The 17,023-nt window shown below is 50.6% G+C and overlaps 8 protein-coding genes and 1 non-coding gene across 9 annotated transcripts; 5 read left to right on the top strand and 4 right to left on the bottom strand.

The window, feature by feature from the left end:
* Nucleotides 1-507: 507 nt before the first annotated feature.
* On the top strand, nt 508-3,084 carry ASPBRDRAFT_190912 (uncharacterized protein; the record flags this gene model as incomplete). The annotated part of the gene is made up of 10 exons (XM_067620301.1): nt 508-1,933; nt 1,998-2,085; nt 2,148-2,260; nt 2,308-2,355; nt 2,409-2,443; nt 2,497-2,585; nt 2,638-2,673; nt 2,722-2,775; nt 2,828-2,964; nt 3,020-3,084. 10 exons carry the CDS (start codon nt 508-510, stop codon nt 3,082-3,084), a joined length of 2,091 nt encoding a protein of 696 aa, XP_067484868.1.
* Nucleotides 3,085-3,538: 454 nt separating this feature from the next.
* On the bottom strand, nt 3,539-3,610 carry ASPBRDRAFT_t5. The gene has a single exon. It is a non-coding gene; the product is annotated as a tRNA-Glu (tRNA).
* Nucleotides 3,611-4,112: 502 nt separating this feature from the next.
* ASPBRDRAFT_112616 (4-hydroxyphenylpyruvate dioxygenase family protein) lies at nt 4,113-5,507 on the bottom strand (the record flags this gene model as incomplete). The annotated part of the gene is made up of 4 exons (XM_067616672.1): nt 4,113-4,247; nt 4,308-4,665; nt 4,729-4,788; nt 4,852-5,507. The coding sequence occupies 4 exons, from the start codon at nt 5,505-5,507 to the stop codon at nt 4,113-4,115; spliced, it is 1,209 nt and encodes a 402-aa protein (XP_067484867.1).
* Nucleotides 5,508-5,799: 292 nt separating this feature from the next.
* Nucleotides 5,800-7,153, top strand: hmgX. The gene is made up of 2 exons (XM_067622047.1): nt 5,800-6,003; nt 6,076-7,153. The coding sequence occupies exon 2, from the start codon at nt 6,242-6,244 to the stop codon at nt 7,034-7,036; it is 795 nt and encodes a 264-aa protein (XP_067484866.1). The 5' UTR covers nt 5,800-6,003; nt 6,076-6,241; the 3' UTR covers nt 7,037-7,153.
* Nucleotides 7,154-7,267: 114 nt separating this feature from the next.
* On the bottom strand, nt 7,268-8,814 carry hmgA (putative homogentisate 1,2-dioxygenase (HmgA); the record flags this gene model as incomplete). Its single annotated transcript, XM_067616820.1, has 4 exons — nt 7,268-7,415; nt 7,464-8,114; nt 8,168-8,677; nt 8,747-8,814. 4 exons carry the CDS (start codon nt 8,812-8,814, stop codon nt 7,268-7,270), a joined length of 1,377 nt encoding a protein of 458 aa, XP_067484865.1.
* A 512-nt stretch (nt 8,815-9,326) lies between these two features.
* On the top strand, nt 9,327-10,622 carry fahA (fumarylacetoacetate hydrolase FahA; the record flags this gene model as incomplete). The annotated part of the gene is made up of 1 exon (XM_067622158.1): nt 9,327-10,622. The coding sequence occupies one exon, from the start codon at nt 9,327-9,329 to the stop codon at nt 10,620-10,622; it is 1,296 nt and encodes a 431-aa protein (XP_067484864.1).
* A 342-nt stretch (nt 10,623-10,964) lies between these two features.
* Nucleotides 10,965-11,687, bottom strand: maiA (maleylacetoacetate isomerase MaiA; the record flags this gene model as incomplete). The annotated part of the gene is made up of 1 exon (XM_067616881.1): nt 10,965-11,687. The coding sequence occupies one exon, from the start codon at nt 11,685-11,687 to the stop codon at nt 10,965-10,967; it is 723 nt and encodes a 240-aa protein (XP_067484863.1).
* A 663-nt stretch (nt 11,688-12,350) lies between these two features.
* On the top strand, nt 12,351-15,490 carry ASPBRDRAFT_141524 (putative C6 transcription factor). Its single transcript, XM_067619183.1, has 4 exons — nt 12,351-13,027; nt 13,088-13,631; nt 13,682-14,583; nt 14,637-15,490. Exons 1-4 carry the CDS (start codon nt 12,808-12,810, stop codon nt 15,380-15,382), a joined length of 2,412 nt encoding a protein of 803 aa, XP_067484862.1. The 5' UTR covers nt 12,351-12,807; the 3' UTR covers nt 15,383-15,490.
* Nucleotides 15,491-15,711: 221 nt separating this feature from the next.
* On the top strand, nt 15,712-16,861 carry ASPBRDRAFT_36827 (protein transporter TIM17). The gene is made up of 4 exons (XM_067623587.1): nt 15,712-16,075; nt 16,150-16,348; nt 16,438-16,592; nt 16,700-16,861. Exons 1-4 carry the CDS (start codon nt 16,007-16,009, stop codon nt 16,739-16,741), a joined length of 465 nt encoding a protein of 154 aa, XP_067484861.1. The 5' UTR covers nt 15,712-16,006; the 3' UTR covers nt 16,742-16,861.
* Nucleotides 16,862-17,023: the final 162 nt, after the last annotated feature.

The following is a 17,023-nucleotide window of genomic DNA, read 5'->3' as shown; positions in this document are numbered from 1 at the left end:
TGAATAAAGTGTCGAACCATGCAAGGCTCCAGTGATAGTTAACGGTCACGCTGGCCACTCACAGCTGGGTCTGGAGCATTTAGTGGATTGGGGGCAATGGCTGCCATCGTATTGGATACGCCCGCCTATGATTGGATCATCCCATCTTGCCTGGGCCGGCCTCTTCAAAACGAACCCCTTTCGTCGTCGACATCGCCACTAACTTCAGCTGTGGATGCCTAGTTTTCCAGGGCTCATTCTTCAGTTCACTTGATGTCAAACAGTCAAGACTTGTAGTTGACTAGTTAGACATCGCGACTCAGGATGACTCATGATGATGGCGACCAACTTTTGACTAAAATGCCCTGCGGACAGTCACTCGCCTGCCTTACCCCTTTGGGTCTAGCTGTCCCGTGAGCTCCACCCGCCGCCCGCAAATATACATCCGCTCCGATACCTGCTCTTTGCCATGTAGTTCACCAGTCTATTCGATTTATCCTACAACAGCTTGAGTAGAGGTGTTTCAACATGAGCAACGCACAATCAGGGAGCTCTGTGGGCGCTAGCTCAGCTGCTGGCCAACGACCAGTGTCCAAAGCAGAAGCCTCGAACCCGCGAGAGTTCCAGCTCAACCAGCTCCGAAGACGGTTCCATCCGACAGAAACCAACAATGACGATGGAACAACATTAACGTTTGGCTTGGCTCCCTCGGACCCTGACTTTCCATTTGATATGGACAAGCTTCAATGTATCTTGCATGTCCCCGGGGCATATCCGACACAAGGACGGCCGTCTATCAAAGTCACCAATCCTGAAATGGGCAGCGCGTTTCAGGAGAACATTTCGAGAGGATTCGATGATATTGTCGATAGCACTATCAGAAGTGGTAGTCGTGGGACTTTGCTCAGCTGGATGAACAGTCTCGATCGACATCTGGAGCGTTTGCTCACTACTACGGAACGGGGGCCTACGTTGAAATTTGTGCCTAATGTGGGCAGCAAACCGCAGTCAGAGGAGCAGAAGCTTGTGTCGAATATGAATACACTAGCTGTGTCTTCTGAAAGGAAGGCAAATCCGACCCAGGTGAAAACAGTGAGCTCTCAGCCTCTGATGCCCGTATACACCGCGGAAGAGAAGGCTCAGGCGGAGAAAAGAAGAGGAGTCGAGACGAAGCAACTTGACGCTCGTCTGGGAAGGTTACCACTCTTTCAGAAGTCTAGCGATGGACTGTCTTTCGTTATCCCTATTCAACCGACTAAGCTGGATCGTCTACCTATTTCTCTTCGCTCTGTCAAGACGGTGAAGCTCCTAGTACCTCGCTTGTATCCTATTGAACCGAGTACTGTTCACTTGCAAGGCATTGATAGCCCAGAAGGACGAGCTGTGGAAGCCGGCTTCTCGCAGTGGCTTGAGGGGAACAAGCAGTTGAATCTTGTGTCTCAAGTGAACTACTTGACAAGCAATATGCTTAAACTCGCCAAAACACCGCTGAAAGCCCCTGAACCAGCTCCTACGCCTACAGTATCTGATGATATAGTGCCCAACGAGCCGCCATCTCAAGTAGAAGGAGTGGCATTGGAGGATAAACCACACGTTCACGTTGTGCCCCGTCCCCCTGAGTGGGCTGTGGGTGATAACGGTAGCGACACCGACGACTCAGACATGACTCCATCTGAGGATGAGTTTTCTGACGACGATGAGGAAGAAGGCGGTGCTCCAGTTCCAGATCTCCCGGCGCCTACGACGACCGAGCGTGGTGTCGCCCTTTCTTTCCCTTTTCTGGAGCTCTATGGTATTGAGCTTTTGGAGCTTGTGGGTCTCTACATAACCATCAAATGCGATCGGTGCAAGGAGCCATTGGATGTCAGGAATATTCCACAAATCAAGGACAAGAGTGATGAGCTGTCTCCTAGAATCGAGACCTGCAAAAAATGCGCAAATACCATGAGCCTTGGTAGGTACACCACATATCGTTCAAATGTTCATAATCAGAGTGTTTGGAATTGACACTGCTTCAGGATTCCGTCGACAGCTTATGCATCCTAGTGCCACTCGTGCGGGCTATCTTGACCTGGATGGGTGCACAGTCGTTGATCTTCTGCCTAGGTAGGTTGGATCAGATGACAGCTTCCATGTTGTGGCCATCAGAATGCTGACAACCTCCGCAGTAGCTTTATTCCAACCTGCGCGGAATGCTCAACAGCATTTCCCGCACCTGGTGTCGTTGCAGTCCGAGGCGAGAGTGCCATGGCCAATTGCCGACAATGTCACCGCAAAATGGGTATGTGTTCGATCTCCTAACTGAGGACCAGCCGCTTACAAGTACAGTCATGAAAATCCCAGAAGTCAAGTTTTTGAAAGTGGGGTCGGCAGCATGTGAGTTTTCCATATGATAATTGTTGACAAAATTGCTGATAGATATCGACCAGATTCATCTCGTTTCCGCGAGCCCCCGCGAAAGAAGGTAATCTACTACACAAAGGGTTTTCTGTGTATCACGCTAATCGCTATCGACAGCCCAAAGAAGTCCTCGGCATTGTTGCTGGCCAGGAATTGCCTCGTCGTGGCCGCTGCACGCACTATGGCAAGAGTTATCGGTGGTTCAGGTAATACCTATTGTGCAGGTGCCTCACTTTATGTACTCTAACAATCCTACAGATTCAGCTGCTGTGCGAAGGTCTTCCCTTGCGATAAGTACGAGAACATTATGCTAGCCTTCGATAACAAGACTAACATAAATAGATGTCACGATGCCGCTACAGACCATCCCAATGAGCATGCTAATCGTATGATTTGGTACGTGCCCCAAATTCGGACATAGACAACAAAATTGCTCTAACGATTATAGCGGCTTCTGCTCACGAGAGCAAATCTACCGTCCCGAAAACTGCGGAATTTGTCGAGCAGTGCTAATTGGCAAAGCCGGAAGCGGATTTTGGGAAGGCGGAAAGGGGACGAGAAACAGAGTACTTATGAGTCGAAAGGGTAAGTTTGCTTTCCCACGTGTAACTGTTTCATGGAATACTGACAATTGATATAGATCCACGCAAATACAAACGTCGTGGAGGAACAACACCAGGCGGCGCCAGTTCCTCAAAGAAGTAATAGAAATTAGTAAGATAATAGTGACACGAATGAAAGAGAATATATTCCCGCAAATATCTATATCCCCTGCAGATGATCCATGCAATCATAATGAAGTGCATATACTGTACGAATACTTATCACAAGCAGGGAGACATCTGTCCCCTGGTCGCTGAGCCTCACCACTGCCAACAAAACAATATCACCCTCTTGGCCACCGACTAGCAGAACATAGACAGCCGTCAAATACCCGATAAGATAGATAAATAACCCACAAGTCTTCGAGAAAAGCCCAGATGTATGGAAACCAACCTCAATATCAACCCAACCCTATCTCCAATATTTTTGTTCCCTGACAAAATATAATAACAGCAACCCCAAACAAATCGAAAAAGATAACAACTATACAGACAGACCATATCCCTATCTAGCTAGGCGCCAAAAAAAAAGAAGGACAAAAAGAGAAATGGTTAAGCTCCGATAGGGGGAATCGAACCCCCGGCTGCCGTGTGAGAGACGGCGATGTTAGCCACTACACCATATCGGATTCTTGTTGAAGAAGCTATTTATCTTTACCTATATAAGGTAAGACGGTAATGCTGTCGGTCAAGCTACACCCGTTTCTCATGGCCATGACACTTGAGGTCACGGTCTCTCAGATAGTTCAGGGCTCCTTGGCCTAACAATCTTACAATCTTATTGAATTTATTACATCCGTGTTTGACAGAATGAATATATAATTCGATGTCATTAAGATACTTGATATTATTCCATTTACCATTATATATGATAGAATGGACCAGGACAATATAAATAACAGATTGGTTACATAGTATCCCAAATCGTTATACCTTCCAAGTATCGTGTGTTGTTGGGTTCAACTAGTCCAGCCACTAGTAAATCCAAAAGGAAAGAACATAACAAAATAAGAGACTTATCATGTACGTTATGGCAACCTGGCCGAATGTACACCATCACCCGTCAAATAACACTAAAATATTGAACTGTCTTGCAGTTTCCTGTACTGAGAAATATATAAACATGATGAATTAGACGAGGTTACCACGCAGAGCCTGTTCCCTCTCGAGCGCCTCAAACAGCGACCTAAAGTTACCCGCACCGAAGCCGCTGAAGTTGTGGCGTTGGATGATTTCGATGAAGACGGTTGGGCGGTCCATCAGGTGCTATATATATCATCAGTATTTGCAGTCACATTATGTGGGAGGTGGTGATGGTGCACATACCTTGGTGAAAAGCTGGAGCAAGTACCCGCCCTCATCAAAATCGATTAGAATATCAAGGTTGCGGATGGTCTCAAAGTCCTCGTGAAGAACCAAGCCGGTCTTCTTGAGACGGATCTTGATGTCCTCGTAATACGTGTCGGGGACCTTGATGAATTCAACTCCGCGCGCCTTGAGGTTGGTGATATCACGAATGATGTCGTCAGTGAGGAGTGCAATGTGCTGCACACCGGCACCGTTGTAGTAGTCCACGTATTCTTCGATCTGGGACTTCTTCTTGCCGACGGCGGGCTCGTTGATGGGCATTTTGACGACTTCGTTGGGGGAGGCCATGACGATGGACTTGAGTGCGGAGTATTCACTATGATCCCATTGTGAGTTTTCTGATGCAAAGAGAATGGATAACTGTGGTATGGTCACTCACGTGCAAATGTCCTTGTCGTCGACAGACCAGAAACGGTGGAAGCCAAGGGCCTTCTCGTAACTGTTGAAGATTTATGGTCAGCACATCCCGTACACAGATGAAAGGATCAGGTGGTTAACATACTATTGGCAGACACGGTCCATCTCATCCCAGTCCTGGTTACCGACGCAGTGATCGATGCGGTTTAGATATACACCAGGCAAATACTTTGCGATGGGGTCTTCGGCTCCGTCCTCAGGTCGATACCCGGGTAGGAACGCGCCAGAATATGACTTGCGCTCCAGGAGGGTGTGGGTGGTCTCTCCATACGTCTGGATAGTCGCAACCCGTACGTACCCGTCCTTGTCTTCGAGGCTGCGCGGCGCAGACACCACCTTGGCGCCGTTGACCACAGCGGCCTGATATACTGCGTCAACGGAGTCGACTTCGAAGGAGACGTCCTTGACACCGTCACCGTGCTGTTCGAGGTGCTCGTGAATCTCGCGCAGCTCCTTCTGCTCTTCAGGGGCGAGGTGTTCCAATTGGTCCAGGGAGCGGAGAGGGGAGGTTAGGACAAAAGTGATGTCGCCGTTGCGAACAACGTGGGAGCAGATGGCACGGCTGCCGGTTTCGAGGCCGCGATATGCCACCCGTTTGAAGCCCATGCGCGTGACATAATATGATGCGGTGACTTTGGCATTGCCGACATACCAGTGGACGTGGTCATACCCCTTGTAGCTGGAGATATCGGTGGTGGGTGGTTGAGGGGAGGGAGGAGAGGAGATTGCGCTGGGTGCCATGGTGATTGATTTGTAGGTTGTATGGATAACAGCAAAAAGATTCTATAGTACTTGGGTATAGACGGCAGATATCAAAAGAGAAATACTATGTATCATAAAGAGGAATGCGCCTGGCTACCTTGGGTCTACTTCCAAAGAAGTGAAAGGGGGTCCCAGGACCATCTTTATAAGGCCGGATGAGGGCGGACCTCCTGACACCGTCAATAGTTATCGGGAGGGTCCCGTTTCCAGAAGACGTACCCAGTGAATTAGCCATGAATCATAATTACATTGTTTTGGGAAAGGATAGAGGATAGGCAAGCAGTGGAAGCTTGCAGGACGCGAGGATAGCAAATCAGACCGGCCGGATGTCGTCGGTTGAGTCCGGAGAAGCACGGCTGTTGACGGGTATTTCGACTCCCCGTGAGACAGCCGCTGCCTCGTTTACATCATGAGAACATCCACCCCGATGCATGCGGTGATTGCCACGGTCCCTGGTTTGGGATCCTGATATAAGGTTGGCTTTGATAAGCTCTGTCCACATGGTCCCGCGGACTATCGGTGATCGTAGGTTAACTCAAATATCGAGATTGTTCCCCATTTTCGGTGTTACCGATAGCAGCAGCATCCTCACTGCAACACTACCTTATTATCAGCTGTATCCCTCTTATCGCAATACCTTTGTCTGAATCTCGTCCCCCAAGCCTCAAATAGCTCCACTCAATAGTGAAAATTCTCCAAGGCGAAAAGCGAAAATGACACCTAACCCAACAACCAAACCCAACCTCACCACCAACGACTCCGCTGTCCTCCAGGCTCTCTTTGACGCCGAATCCTCCCCATCCAACTCCATCACTATCAACTCTTCTCTCCCCGCCTATCCATCCCACCTTAACATCACTCCAGAGCTCCTCCAGTCTCTTCAATCCCGCGAGGTCTCCATAATTCGCACCTTGCAATCAGAAACTACCTTGGAAATCGCAACAATCCAACAAGCAATCAGGGATCTCGACACCCTTATCGCCGAAAATCCAACCTATCCATCTGCATACGTGAACCGCGCTCAAACCCTCCGTCTCCTTATCGACAAAACCAATTCCAACTCCGGTGAGAGTAGTGGTCAGGATAATGACGACGACAAGATCTTCTCCCCTGAAAACACAGAGCCTGCATCCACAATACTAGCAGACCTGGGAAACGCTATTACCTTAGCGACGCCCCGGTCACCTGCCGATCCAGTTTCGACGGTCCAGGCGCGCTTGTTGGCTGATGCGCACACCCATCGCGGATATTTGTTGCTCAAAGCGGCGAGGGTGAAGAAGGAGAGGAAGGAGGGGGGAGTGCCTGGTGGACCGGATCAGCTACGTGTCATGGAACCGGAGCAGTTAGAAGATATGGCTAGTCGGGATTTCTTCTTTGGGGGCAGGTATGGGAATAAGGTTGCACAGCAGTTGGCTGTGCAGACGAATCCGTATGCGAAGATGTGTGGGGCTATCGTGAAGGAGGCGTTGAGGAAGGAGGTTGTTGGTGATAATGTACTGAAGATCTGATTTGCTTTTTGGAATTAGCTGGTTTGGGTGCTTTAAGGGGAGTGCACCCTTTTTTTTTCCCTTTTTGGATGTAGGTTACATTCGTGTCTTACAATTTGTCAACATGTCTCACATACCCATATGAATGCGGATAGATGTTGAAAGTTTTCATTCGGCTATGATTTAATACAACTACTACACTGGTATCCGAATTATCACCTTCGCTTTTCGTAAACTTCATCGAAGCGGAGCTTAATGGTCGTCTTTGCACATTGTGTCCACAGAATTGTTCGGGTTCCGGAAATGCCTCTGCAGCGGTTGCCAGCTGTGCGCGTTGTACTGTTCTTGCACCTTCCGACAGGTCTTCAGGCCCCATTCAGACACGCCGACCATGAGACAGCTAGTCATGGAGTTAGTGGATGTTGACTTAAAGTACAAGCTTACTTACCTCTCAAACATAAAGGCCAGGCTGCCATCGCCGACCTTCTGCGGCTTCAACTCAGCATTACTGGCACCTTCAAAGGCATCCTTGTCCGGGCCGTGAGCACTCATGACATTGTGTAGACTGGCGCCCGCCGGCTGGAAGCCTCCGCCAGTCTTGGCATCATAAGCACCGCAGATTAATCCCATAAATTCAGACATGGTGTTGCGGTGATACCATGGTGGGCGGAAGGTGTTCTCCGCCACCAGCCAGCGGGGCGGGAAAATAACAAAATCGGCGATGGCAGTGCCGGTGTGATCAGACGGGCCAGTGAGGACGGTGAAGATGGACGGGTCCGGGTGGTCGAAGGAAATAGAGCCGATCGTGTTGAAACGGCCCAAATCATACTTGTAAGGGTAGTAGTTCCCGTGCCAGGCGACAATGTCGAAGGGGGTGTGGTTCTGACGGGCGGAGAAGAGCGTGTTGTTAAACTTGCTGTACAGACGATATTCGGTTGGCTCTTCCTCGTCATCAAAGGAAGCCACCGGGGCTTGGAAGTCTCGCGCGTTGGCAAGGCCGTTGGATCCAATTGGACCCAACTCGGGAAGCTGGTAGTGACCCTGGTAGAGCTCACAGATGTATCCTCTCACCGGTCCTGCAGGGAGAGTCACACGGTATCTGTAAAACATTAGTCTAGGTTCCGTGAACAACTCGACACGGCCGATTCTCACCTTACACCCCGAGGAATTACGCAGATCTCATTGGGCCGAACCAGGAGGCGTCCCAATTCAGTTTGAATATCCAGCACACCATGCTGGGGCACAATCAAAAAGTCGCCGTCAGCAGAGTAGAAAGCTTCCTTCCCCATGTCTTTGCCCGCCGCGTACAGAATGATGCCCAGGCCATGTTTGAGAGTAGGATCACCGGCACCAGCAACAAGGTGAAGACCGTGGACCCAGTCTACAGTCTCGTCCAAGTCGAAAGGGTCCCACCGAAGCTGGTTGGGGATGTGATGAAGCTTCTGTGTTTCGGTGGTCATATGGGTGTGGTACGAATCGCCATCTTCGGCCACAAAATTCTGGTGAGCAGCCGCGGGGAGGATTCGGTACACCCAAGTCTGTCTGTTCTCATGTCTAGGGGCAGTAAAGGCGGTTCCCGAGAGCTTCTCGGCATAGAGCCCATACGGCACCTTCTGTGGCGAGTTCTGTCCTATCGGCAGAGCTCCCTTGACAGCCTCCGACCTAGTAGGAATCAGTCAGACTTGAGATATGGCAGACGTCACCCAGACATCTCTCTCTTCAAGTACTCACTCATGGTACGAGTCAAAGCCGTTCTGGTAGGAATATGGATCAGCGTGTTTGAAGTTAGTCACGGGCATGATGAGTAGCGGTCCAGTGCTTCAGTCTCGAAGACAGTTTAACTGCACAAACATTCCCGAGCTAGGGAGGTTATATAAGAGAGAATAGCTTGTGCAACCTCGAACGCTCTCCTTGATCATGTGCCTGGGTGGCGAGGGGCAGCACGCGGGATGGGAATGCGCCATCGGCAGGCCACCAAATCCATTCATTCAATTTTCAGGAGAATCGCGGGATTCAGTGTGCCTGGGAAATTGGGAACCGCTGGGAAAACCGGGGATCTGCGGGGGTGCGGAATTGCCGCCGGCGGGGAAGCTGAACTGGCCGCGCCGGCCGGCAATAAGCGGGCGCGGAGTGTATTCCGCTGCTCTCCTCTCCTCCATCGGAATCCCTCGAGGGGCAGCTGTCACAGGATTCGTTTTTAACGTCGGCATCGCAGTGTGCGTCTCGATGTTGCTGCTGGATAGCTACTGATTGCTTGCATTTCCCTTTTCCCCCTTCATATTCCTCCCGTCCTTATCCGCCTCCTTCCATCATGGCTTCCTGGCTGCAGATCCCCAAGAACTCGCCTTTCTCGCTGGCGAACATTCCCTTTGGCATCATCACCTCTGCGAAAGCTCCGTCTCGTGTCGCAGCTATTGCTATCGGTGACTATGCACTGAATCTGAACGCCTTTGCTTCATCCGGGGGCTTCTCCCAGCTGCCCGCGATCCAGCCCCATCTCAATGTGTTCAACCAACCCACCCTCAATGCCTTTGCAGCTTTGGGCCGTCCAGTTCACCGTCAAGTCCGCGAGTACATCCAGTCCGTTTTTCGCGCAGATACTCCTTATCCTCAGGTCTTGAAAGAAAATGAGTCTCTCCAAAAGCTAGCACTCCTGCCGCTATCGGAGGTGACCAACCATCTCCCCATGCAAATTGGAGACTACACAGACTTCTATGCCGGCCTCAACCACGCTTACAACCTGGGGGTTTTGCTTCGTGGACCAGACAATGCTCTGCAGCCCAACTACAAGCACCTGCCGGTCGCATACCACGGTCGCGCCTCGTCCATCGTGGTCTCAGGCACCCCCATTCACCGTCCCAACGGTCAGATTCTGGCCAACCCTACGGCAACCCCCAAAGTCCCTACCTTCTCTCCTTGCAAGAGACTCGACATTGAACTAGAGCTGGCTGCTTTTGTCAGTACCCCTAATGACATGGGCAAGCCTGTCTCTGTCAACAACGCTGAAGACCACATCTTCGGCTTGGTCCTCATGAACGACTGGTCTGCTCGTGACATCCAGGCCTGGGAATATGTTCCTCTGGGACCGTTCAACGCCAAGAACTTTGCAACCACCATCACCCCCTGGGTCGTCCTGATCGACGCTCTAGAGCCCTTCCGGGTCCCCAGCCTGGAACCCGAAAACCGGGAAAATGTCCTGCCCTACCTGCGCGAGAAGCGCTCCGACAACGTCTTCGATATTCCCCTCGAATTCGAGATCACCAACCAGGGTGGCCAGCCGACAACCGTCTCGCGAAGCAACGCCAAGAACCTCTTGTTCTCCTTCCCTCAGATGCTGGCCCACCACACCATCACAGGATGCAACCTCCGAACCGGTGACTTGCTCGGTAGTGGAACCATCTCCGGCACAGAGCCCCAGACACAAGGCAGCTTGTTTGAGCAAACCAAGGGCAAGGAGCCTCTCAAGCTGGCCGATGGCTCCGAGCGGATATTCCTCGAAGACGGAGACAAAGTAGTCCTCCGAGGTAAGGCGGGCACAGAGGGCAACTACGTTGGATTCGGCGACTGCAGTGCCACCATTCTCCCCGCGGTGAAGCTGGAATTCTAGATCGCAATTTGCATTTTCTTGCCCCTTATCGCACGATCGCACGTCATGAATCCCTCCAGATCCTATTGTATGCCTTGATATGATATAATGTGAATGTGATCCTAACAATGAACTGCCACATAAAAAAAAGAAGAAAAGAAAAACTGATCCAGACCGTTCTTTCCTGCTATTCCGCGGAGCCATGGAGCCAATTTAAACTATAGGCGTAGCATCCAGACCCACCAACCCGCCAGATACTTGAAGTCAATCCATACCCACCAGAAACCATAAGCTCCAACAACTTAGCCCACTATTCTTCAAAGCACCTCACTCATTTATCTAACTACCCAGCTCATCCCCATTTTACTGCCCACCACCAGCACCAAAACCAACCCTAAACTCCTCCGGCGTATCATCCTGACACCTCCAATGCGCCCTCCTAACCGATTCCACCTCCTCCAACCTCTCACTGATTCCCTTAATAACCGGAAACTGCCCCAAATCCACACCCACTCTCTCCGCCCCCCAAACAGCAGGTAGAAGACACACATCCGCCATACTAATCTCATCCCCAACACTATACTTTCCCGCCGTCTTCTCCGCAATAGCCTCGTATGCCCTAAACCCATCCTCCACTAATTCCTTCGACCACGTTTCCCTATCCACGCCAAGCGGCGCTACCCGCTTCAGGATCCGCATGTTCGTCACGGGCTGCACGTCGCAGGCGATGATGTTGGAGAGAGTGCGTACTGTTGTGCGGGCGTTGAGGTCGGAGACAGGTGGGAGCAGCGGGTAGGTTGTTGGGTAGGCTTCTTCGAGGTATTCGAGAGCGGCGAGGGATTGGGGGATTACTATGGTTGTTGAAGATGGTCCATCGTTGTTTGAGGATTCGGATTTCTGGATGATGAGGGTGGGAACGCTGGCGGAGGGGTTCAAAGATGTGTTTTTCGTCCCGTGATGCTCATTTTTGAGTAGGTTGATGGGGATGGAGGTGTAGGGGAGGGATTTCAGGTTCAGCGCGATGCGGAGGCGTGCCGAGCAGGATGATCGGAAGTAGGTGTGTAGGGTTATAACTTGGTTGGGCATTTTGTTTTTTGTAGACTTGTAGATGTGTATGTAGTTTGTAGGCTTGTGTGGTATAGTATAGAGATTTGTAGCGTGTGAGTGTGGGTTATATGGCTTACGGCTACTGGTTCAGCGGAGGTGCGGAGGGCTTGGACCGCTGCGGGGTGTATGTGGTACAGTACCTGCGTATGACCATGCTTTCCACATGTTATTCGTACTACTGGGGAAGATATGAATAGATTCATTATACTCATGGTGGTGGTTAGAATCAGATGCTTCTGCCCGTTCGTATAATGCGGAAGCGTTCCGTTGGGGGTGGAGGCCCGAGCTGGGAGCGACGCGCGTGGGTTGCCGCGTCTTCCCGAGGAGTCTCTATCCAGACAGCCGGGTTGGACAAGGATATTCATGGACATAATGGTATGAATCGGATTTTCTCACACGGAATGCTCTGCTTGTGAATGGGGAGTGGGGGGGAATCTCCCGGGTACCGAAGTTCGAACTGCTCGATTCATGGACTAAGTTGACGTCACCGCAGTCTACCTTGTCTGGTTCAGTAAGGTGTTCTAGACAAGAACCAAAACTGGATCCCAGAGAGTCAAATATGCTTGTCTGGCATACCCCTGACATACAGCGTCGCATTTAGCATAAACTATGATAACCCAATATGATGCTGGGTTTGTGCAGACGATGACATAACATGCAGCGTATACGGACATCTCCGTAGCAGCTCTCGATGACACCATGAGCAGCAAATACCGACCATTTTTGACACCATCTGCGACACTATTGCGACCTTGATAGTGCGATTTGAATTCCAGCTACATTCAGCCGTCCAATAGATCGTATCACGGGGGAGAGTACGAGGTCAGCTGTCATATCTCTGTTGCTTTGCCCGAGAGAGAGCTCGGGTATTTCCAGGCAGAGGCCTCCGCTGCGGCAATCGGCGGGTATTTTGTAGCTCCCAACTAACCTGCCTCCCCCCTTTTTTCCTTTCCCACCTGCAATATCCGCTCCCAACGAACCCCTTTGATACCCGCCTGATATTAGCCCTTTTCTAGCCAGTCCAAATATCCGGATCTCTTTATTGCAACCTCAATCTTATCATGAAAATGCTATTGGCCGGGCCGCTACGCTCTCAGTAATGGAAGTTAGGGGGCCGTCCCGCAGCGGAGACGCCTCGAACCGGACATACCAGCGGACCTACAAGGCCTGTCTCTCCTGTCGTCAGAGAAAGGCAAAATGCGATCTTGGAACAGACTCGGAGGGTCTCCCATTAGGGCCTCCCTGTGCAAAATGTCGTAGAGAGCAGAGGGAGTGTGTGTTTAGTGAAAAGAGGGCCTGGGAGAGGGCAAACAAGCGAGGTGCGCGATGTCAACCCCCTTCCAGGATTGCTGACTGTCAAGATGACTGACACCCAGTAGGTCCCTCTGAAGAAGACATCACGCCACCTTCAAGTGTACGCCGAAGGCTATCAGCCACTCCCAGACGTAGCAGAGACATCCCGGACGATGTACTTCAGGTGGTTGATGACAGCCCAGTTCGTGACAATGGCAAACGCGCGGATAGCTATAACAGCCCGCAGCAGCAATACCGTCCTGAGAACCGCCGTGACCGTCATCACTCCACGTCTACCTTGGCAAACTCCATGATGCGTACCGTTGTTTCAAGTGGAAATGACGCACTCAACATTCTCTTCGAAGCGGCAGCGGTTCACAGCCAAGAGAACAGCTCCAATAGATCCGAGACACAGTCACGAAATACGCAGACCTCAACTGCACAGGCCAGCGACATGGACCACTCCGGTGTTCATGCACAGACTATGTTTGCTGCCGAGGCCATAGCCAAGGCGAAGCGTCCAGTCAAACTTTCCCCTGTCTCGAAAGAGGTTCTCGGTGTTTGGGAGACTTGTCGCTTTGTCAAGATGGGCTGGTTCACTTCAAGGGAAGCTGTCACATTGATTGATCAGTTAGTATATTTTATTCTGACTTACCTCTGATATGTACTGACAATGTCAGGTTCTTCAAGAATATGACACCGCTATCTCCTATCCTAACAAACTTCTATGCAGACCACAATAATCACCACTGGCTTGTGACACGTGACCCTGTTCTGTGCTGTACAATCTTAATGCTTTCATCGCGATACCATGTACTGCCTGGGGCTGGCGGCGAATCTAGAAACTTCTTCATTCACCATCGACTCTGGCAACATTGCCAGCAGCTGGTGGTGCGGCTAATTTTTGGCCAGGAGAAGTCATCACACACTCGGATACGGAGCATAGGTACAATTGAGGCCCTCTTATTGATGTCAGAATGGCACCCCAGGTCTCTTCACTTTCCTCCCGAAAGTGACGGATGGGATTCCGACTTGGTGCTGGCCCCAGAGCACCAAGAATCAGACGGTTCATCGGCCGATAGATGGCTCGAGGATATGATCGAGCCAGCCAAGAGATCGGATCAGATGTCGTGGATGCTGCTTGGCTCTGCTTTGTCGCTTGCACATGAACTTGGCATCTTCGAGCTGGATGACAAGAAATGCGACTACTCTTCCGTATATGTAGGGACCATATCCGAGGACCAGATTAAGCTCCGCAGGCAGCGCGTACAACGGCTTTTATACGTGTATATCAACCAGCTAGCCTGGCGAATAGGCTGTGTATCACTTATGCCACAGAGCCTGAGCCATGCTATTGCAGGTCGACAAATAAGCAGGGCTCTAAGTCAACCGGGGGACGAATGGCTAGCATTTATGGATTCCTGGATGGATCTCACAAAGCTTGCAAAATCGGTTACTGACACGTTCTTTCCTTCCGTTTCGTTTGCGAGGCAGCAGTTTCATAGTGGGAGGTACATCGATCTGTTGGATCACTTCCGTACGTTACTCGTCAGATGGAAAGATGAGCATCTTCGGCCACAGGGTAAGACATCGTCCCTTTGATTGGAATGGTCTTGCATGCTAAATCTCTTTCAGTGCTTAGCAAACACTTTTTCGATATCCTTTTTATCGAGTACCATTTTGTCCGCGTCTATACTCACTCGGTTGGGATGCAGGCGGTGGTTGAGCGTGCCGTTGCGGACAGTGAACCGAATGTGGAAGATGTCCGGGCCACCAATATTGATCCAATCGACTATGAGTATATTCAAGAGGTTATTGAAGGCTGCTGCCAAATACTACAAAAAGTGGCCCAACTGGGTGAAACCGGAGCTCTGCGATTCTCCCCCGTCCGAATCTTTCTTCGAGTCACCAGCTCCTCCATTTTCCTGATGAAAGCTCTTAGCTTAGGTACCCGTCCAGCAAAGCTCCGTGAATCACTGGACATTCTTGATCGCAGCGTGCAGGCGCTAAAATCTAATGCGCTCGATGACATCCACCTAAGCTCTCGGTATGCTGCTTTACTAGAGATGCACGTATCGCGTTTAAGACGCAACCTGTTGGCTTCTTCCAAGTCGGTGAAGCATAGCCATAGAGCAACTACGCAGCCATCCATGGCGCCTTCTCACAGCATGGAAAGCGACAATGGCGCTATGATGAACGTCCCTGTCTCGCAGAATATGACGGATGTGAGCTTCATTCCATCATTGAACGGCGTCGCCGCCGACGACTGGCTGTCGTTGCCTTTCGACCCGTCGATGGCACCTTTCGGAATTAGTACTGGTGGACAATTTCCGGCATATGAAGGGGGTGCATTGAATTTCATCTGGAATCTGCCCTCGTAGCATAGCATTCATGTAAATAACAGATCCAGGAGTGCTGGGTCACTTCTGGATATTGAAATAGCCATCTTTTATTTTCAATGCACGGAGCGTCTTTTCCGCTAAACAAAGCATAGGAAAAACTTTAACGTGCATATCCCTGCTTTAGTTTTTCTTCTATTGTCATCCCGACGTCTAGAGGACCTTGCCACAGCCACGAAAACCAGGGCGCGGTCTGTTTGGATGCCCGGATGGGACTTTCCGGGTGGTTATCTGCACGTGACCGCGACCCCCGTCCGAAGTCACGTTTCCCGGCGAAAAAAGCCAAAAACTTACTGTCGCGATCCGCCATCCTCTCCGTCCCGGACCCCAGACTCTGACTCTTTAAAGACAGCATCCAGCTTGTCATTCCGACTTCAACTCCTCCATCATATCCCGATTGCCCCTTGAGGCCCATCATCCGACTATCGATTATCTCATTCCCAGCGCTCCGACCCTCGTCCGGATAAGCTTGGAGTCACCTTCCTTCGACCTACACTTCCTTTGATCCGTGCAGCTCGACCAGTACAGCCAGGTCTTCGAGCTTACGACTCCACTCGCCTCCCTCCTTCATCTCCGGTCCTCTCTTCTTCTTCCTTCATATTCGATATGGATCACTCCAGAGATCCCTGCCCCTGGGTTGCTCTTAGCGACTTCGGTGGTGCTTTCTGCATGGGTGTACGTCACTGGTTCTAGCAATCGATTGTACCTGTCACCAAAGGGTAAAAGCTAAATATACGCTGTCTCTATAGGCAATTGGTGGTGCTGTCTGGCACGGTGTGAAGGGTTTCAGAAACAGCCCCTACGGAGAGCGTCGGATAGGTGCCCTCACAGCCATCAAGGCTCGTGCGCCGGTTCTCGGTGGTAACTTCGGTGTTTGGGGTGGTATGTTCTCGACGTTCGACTGTGCGATTAAGGGTATCAGAAAGAAGGAGGATCCTTACAATGCTAGTATGTTTCCCGATATTTCCGCGATGAGATGCTATTCTGGTTTTATGTGCTTTGAGATTTGGAGTCATGTCTAACCATTTACACTGCAGTCATTGCTGGTTTCTTCACTGGTGGTGCTTTGGCCGTTCGTGGTGGTGTCAAGGCTGCCAGAAACTCCGCTATCATGTGCGCTGTCTTCCTGGCTGTCATTGAGGGTGTCGGTATTGGTTTCCAGAGAATGATGGCCGACAACACAAAACTAGAGGTGAGATCATCTCCCGCATTCGTCTTTGATGTCGTGTGGCCACTCGAGCTGCATAGGCTACACCTCATTGCTGAAGCTTATCGATTACTGACTTGCCACTACTTTAGCTTCCTCCTCCCCCTCCGTCCGGCGAAAAGGCCGTCGCTTAATTTACCAATCTCTTCACGTTAAGACCTACGATTTCCCCACCGTTGTCAGCAATATTGCCATATTATTTATATTCCTCTCTCGTGTCTCTCTTCTCTGGTGTTGGCTGGGTCATATTATTTCAGGATGCATGGTATAGAGGTTTTCGATTCATGCTTCGATCCCTTCTCTTAAAAGATGTGTTTTTTGAGAAAAAAAAGGGTTTTGCCTGCGATTTTGGATTGCACAGCCTTGCATCCTTGTGTATTTCTGCTTTTGTCGGAGGCGAACAAAAAGAGAGATGT

Source organism: Aspergillus brasiliensis, assembly GCF_001889945.1.
Source record: "Aspergillus brasiliensis CBS 101740 unplaced genomic scaffold ASPBRscaffold_1, whole genome shotgun sequence".
Taxonomy (NCBI): Eukaryota; Fungi; Ascomycota; class Eurotiomycetes; order Eurotiales; family Aspergillaceae; genus Aspergillus; species Aspergillus brasiliensis.
Note: the sequence above shows the minus strand (reverse complement) of the source record. Positions and strands in the feature narration are given on the sequence as shown.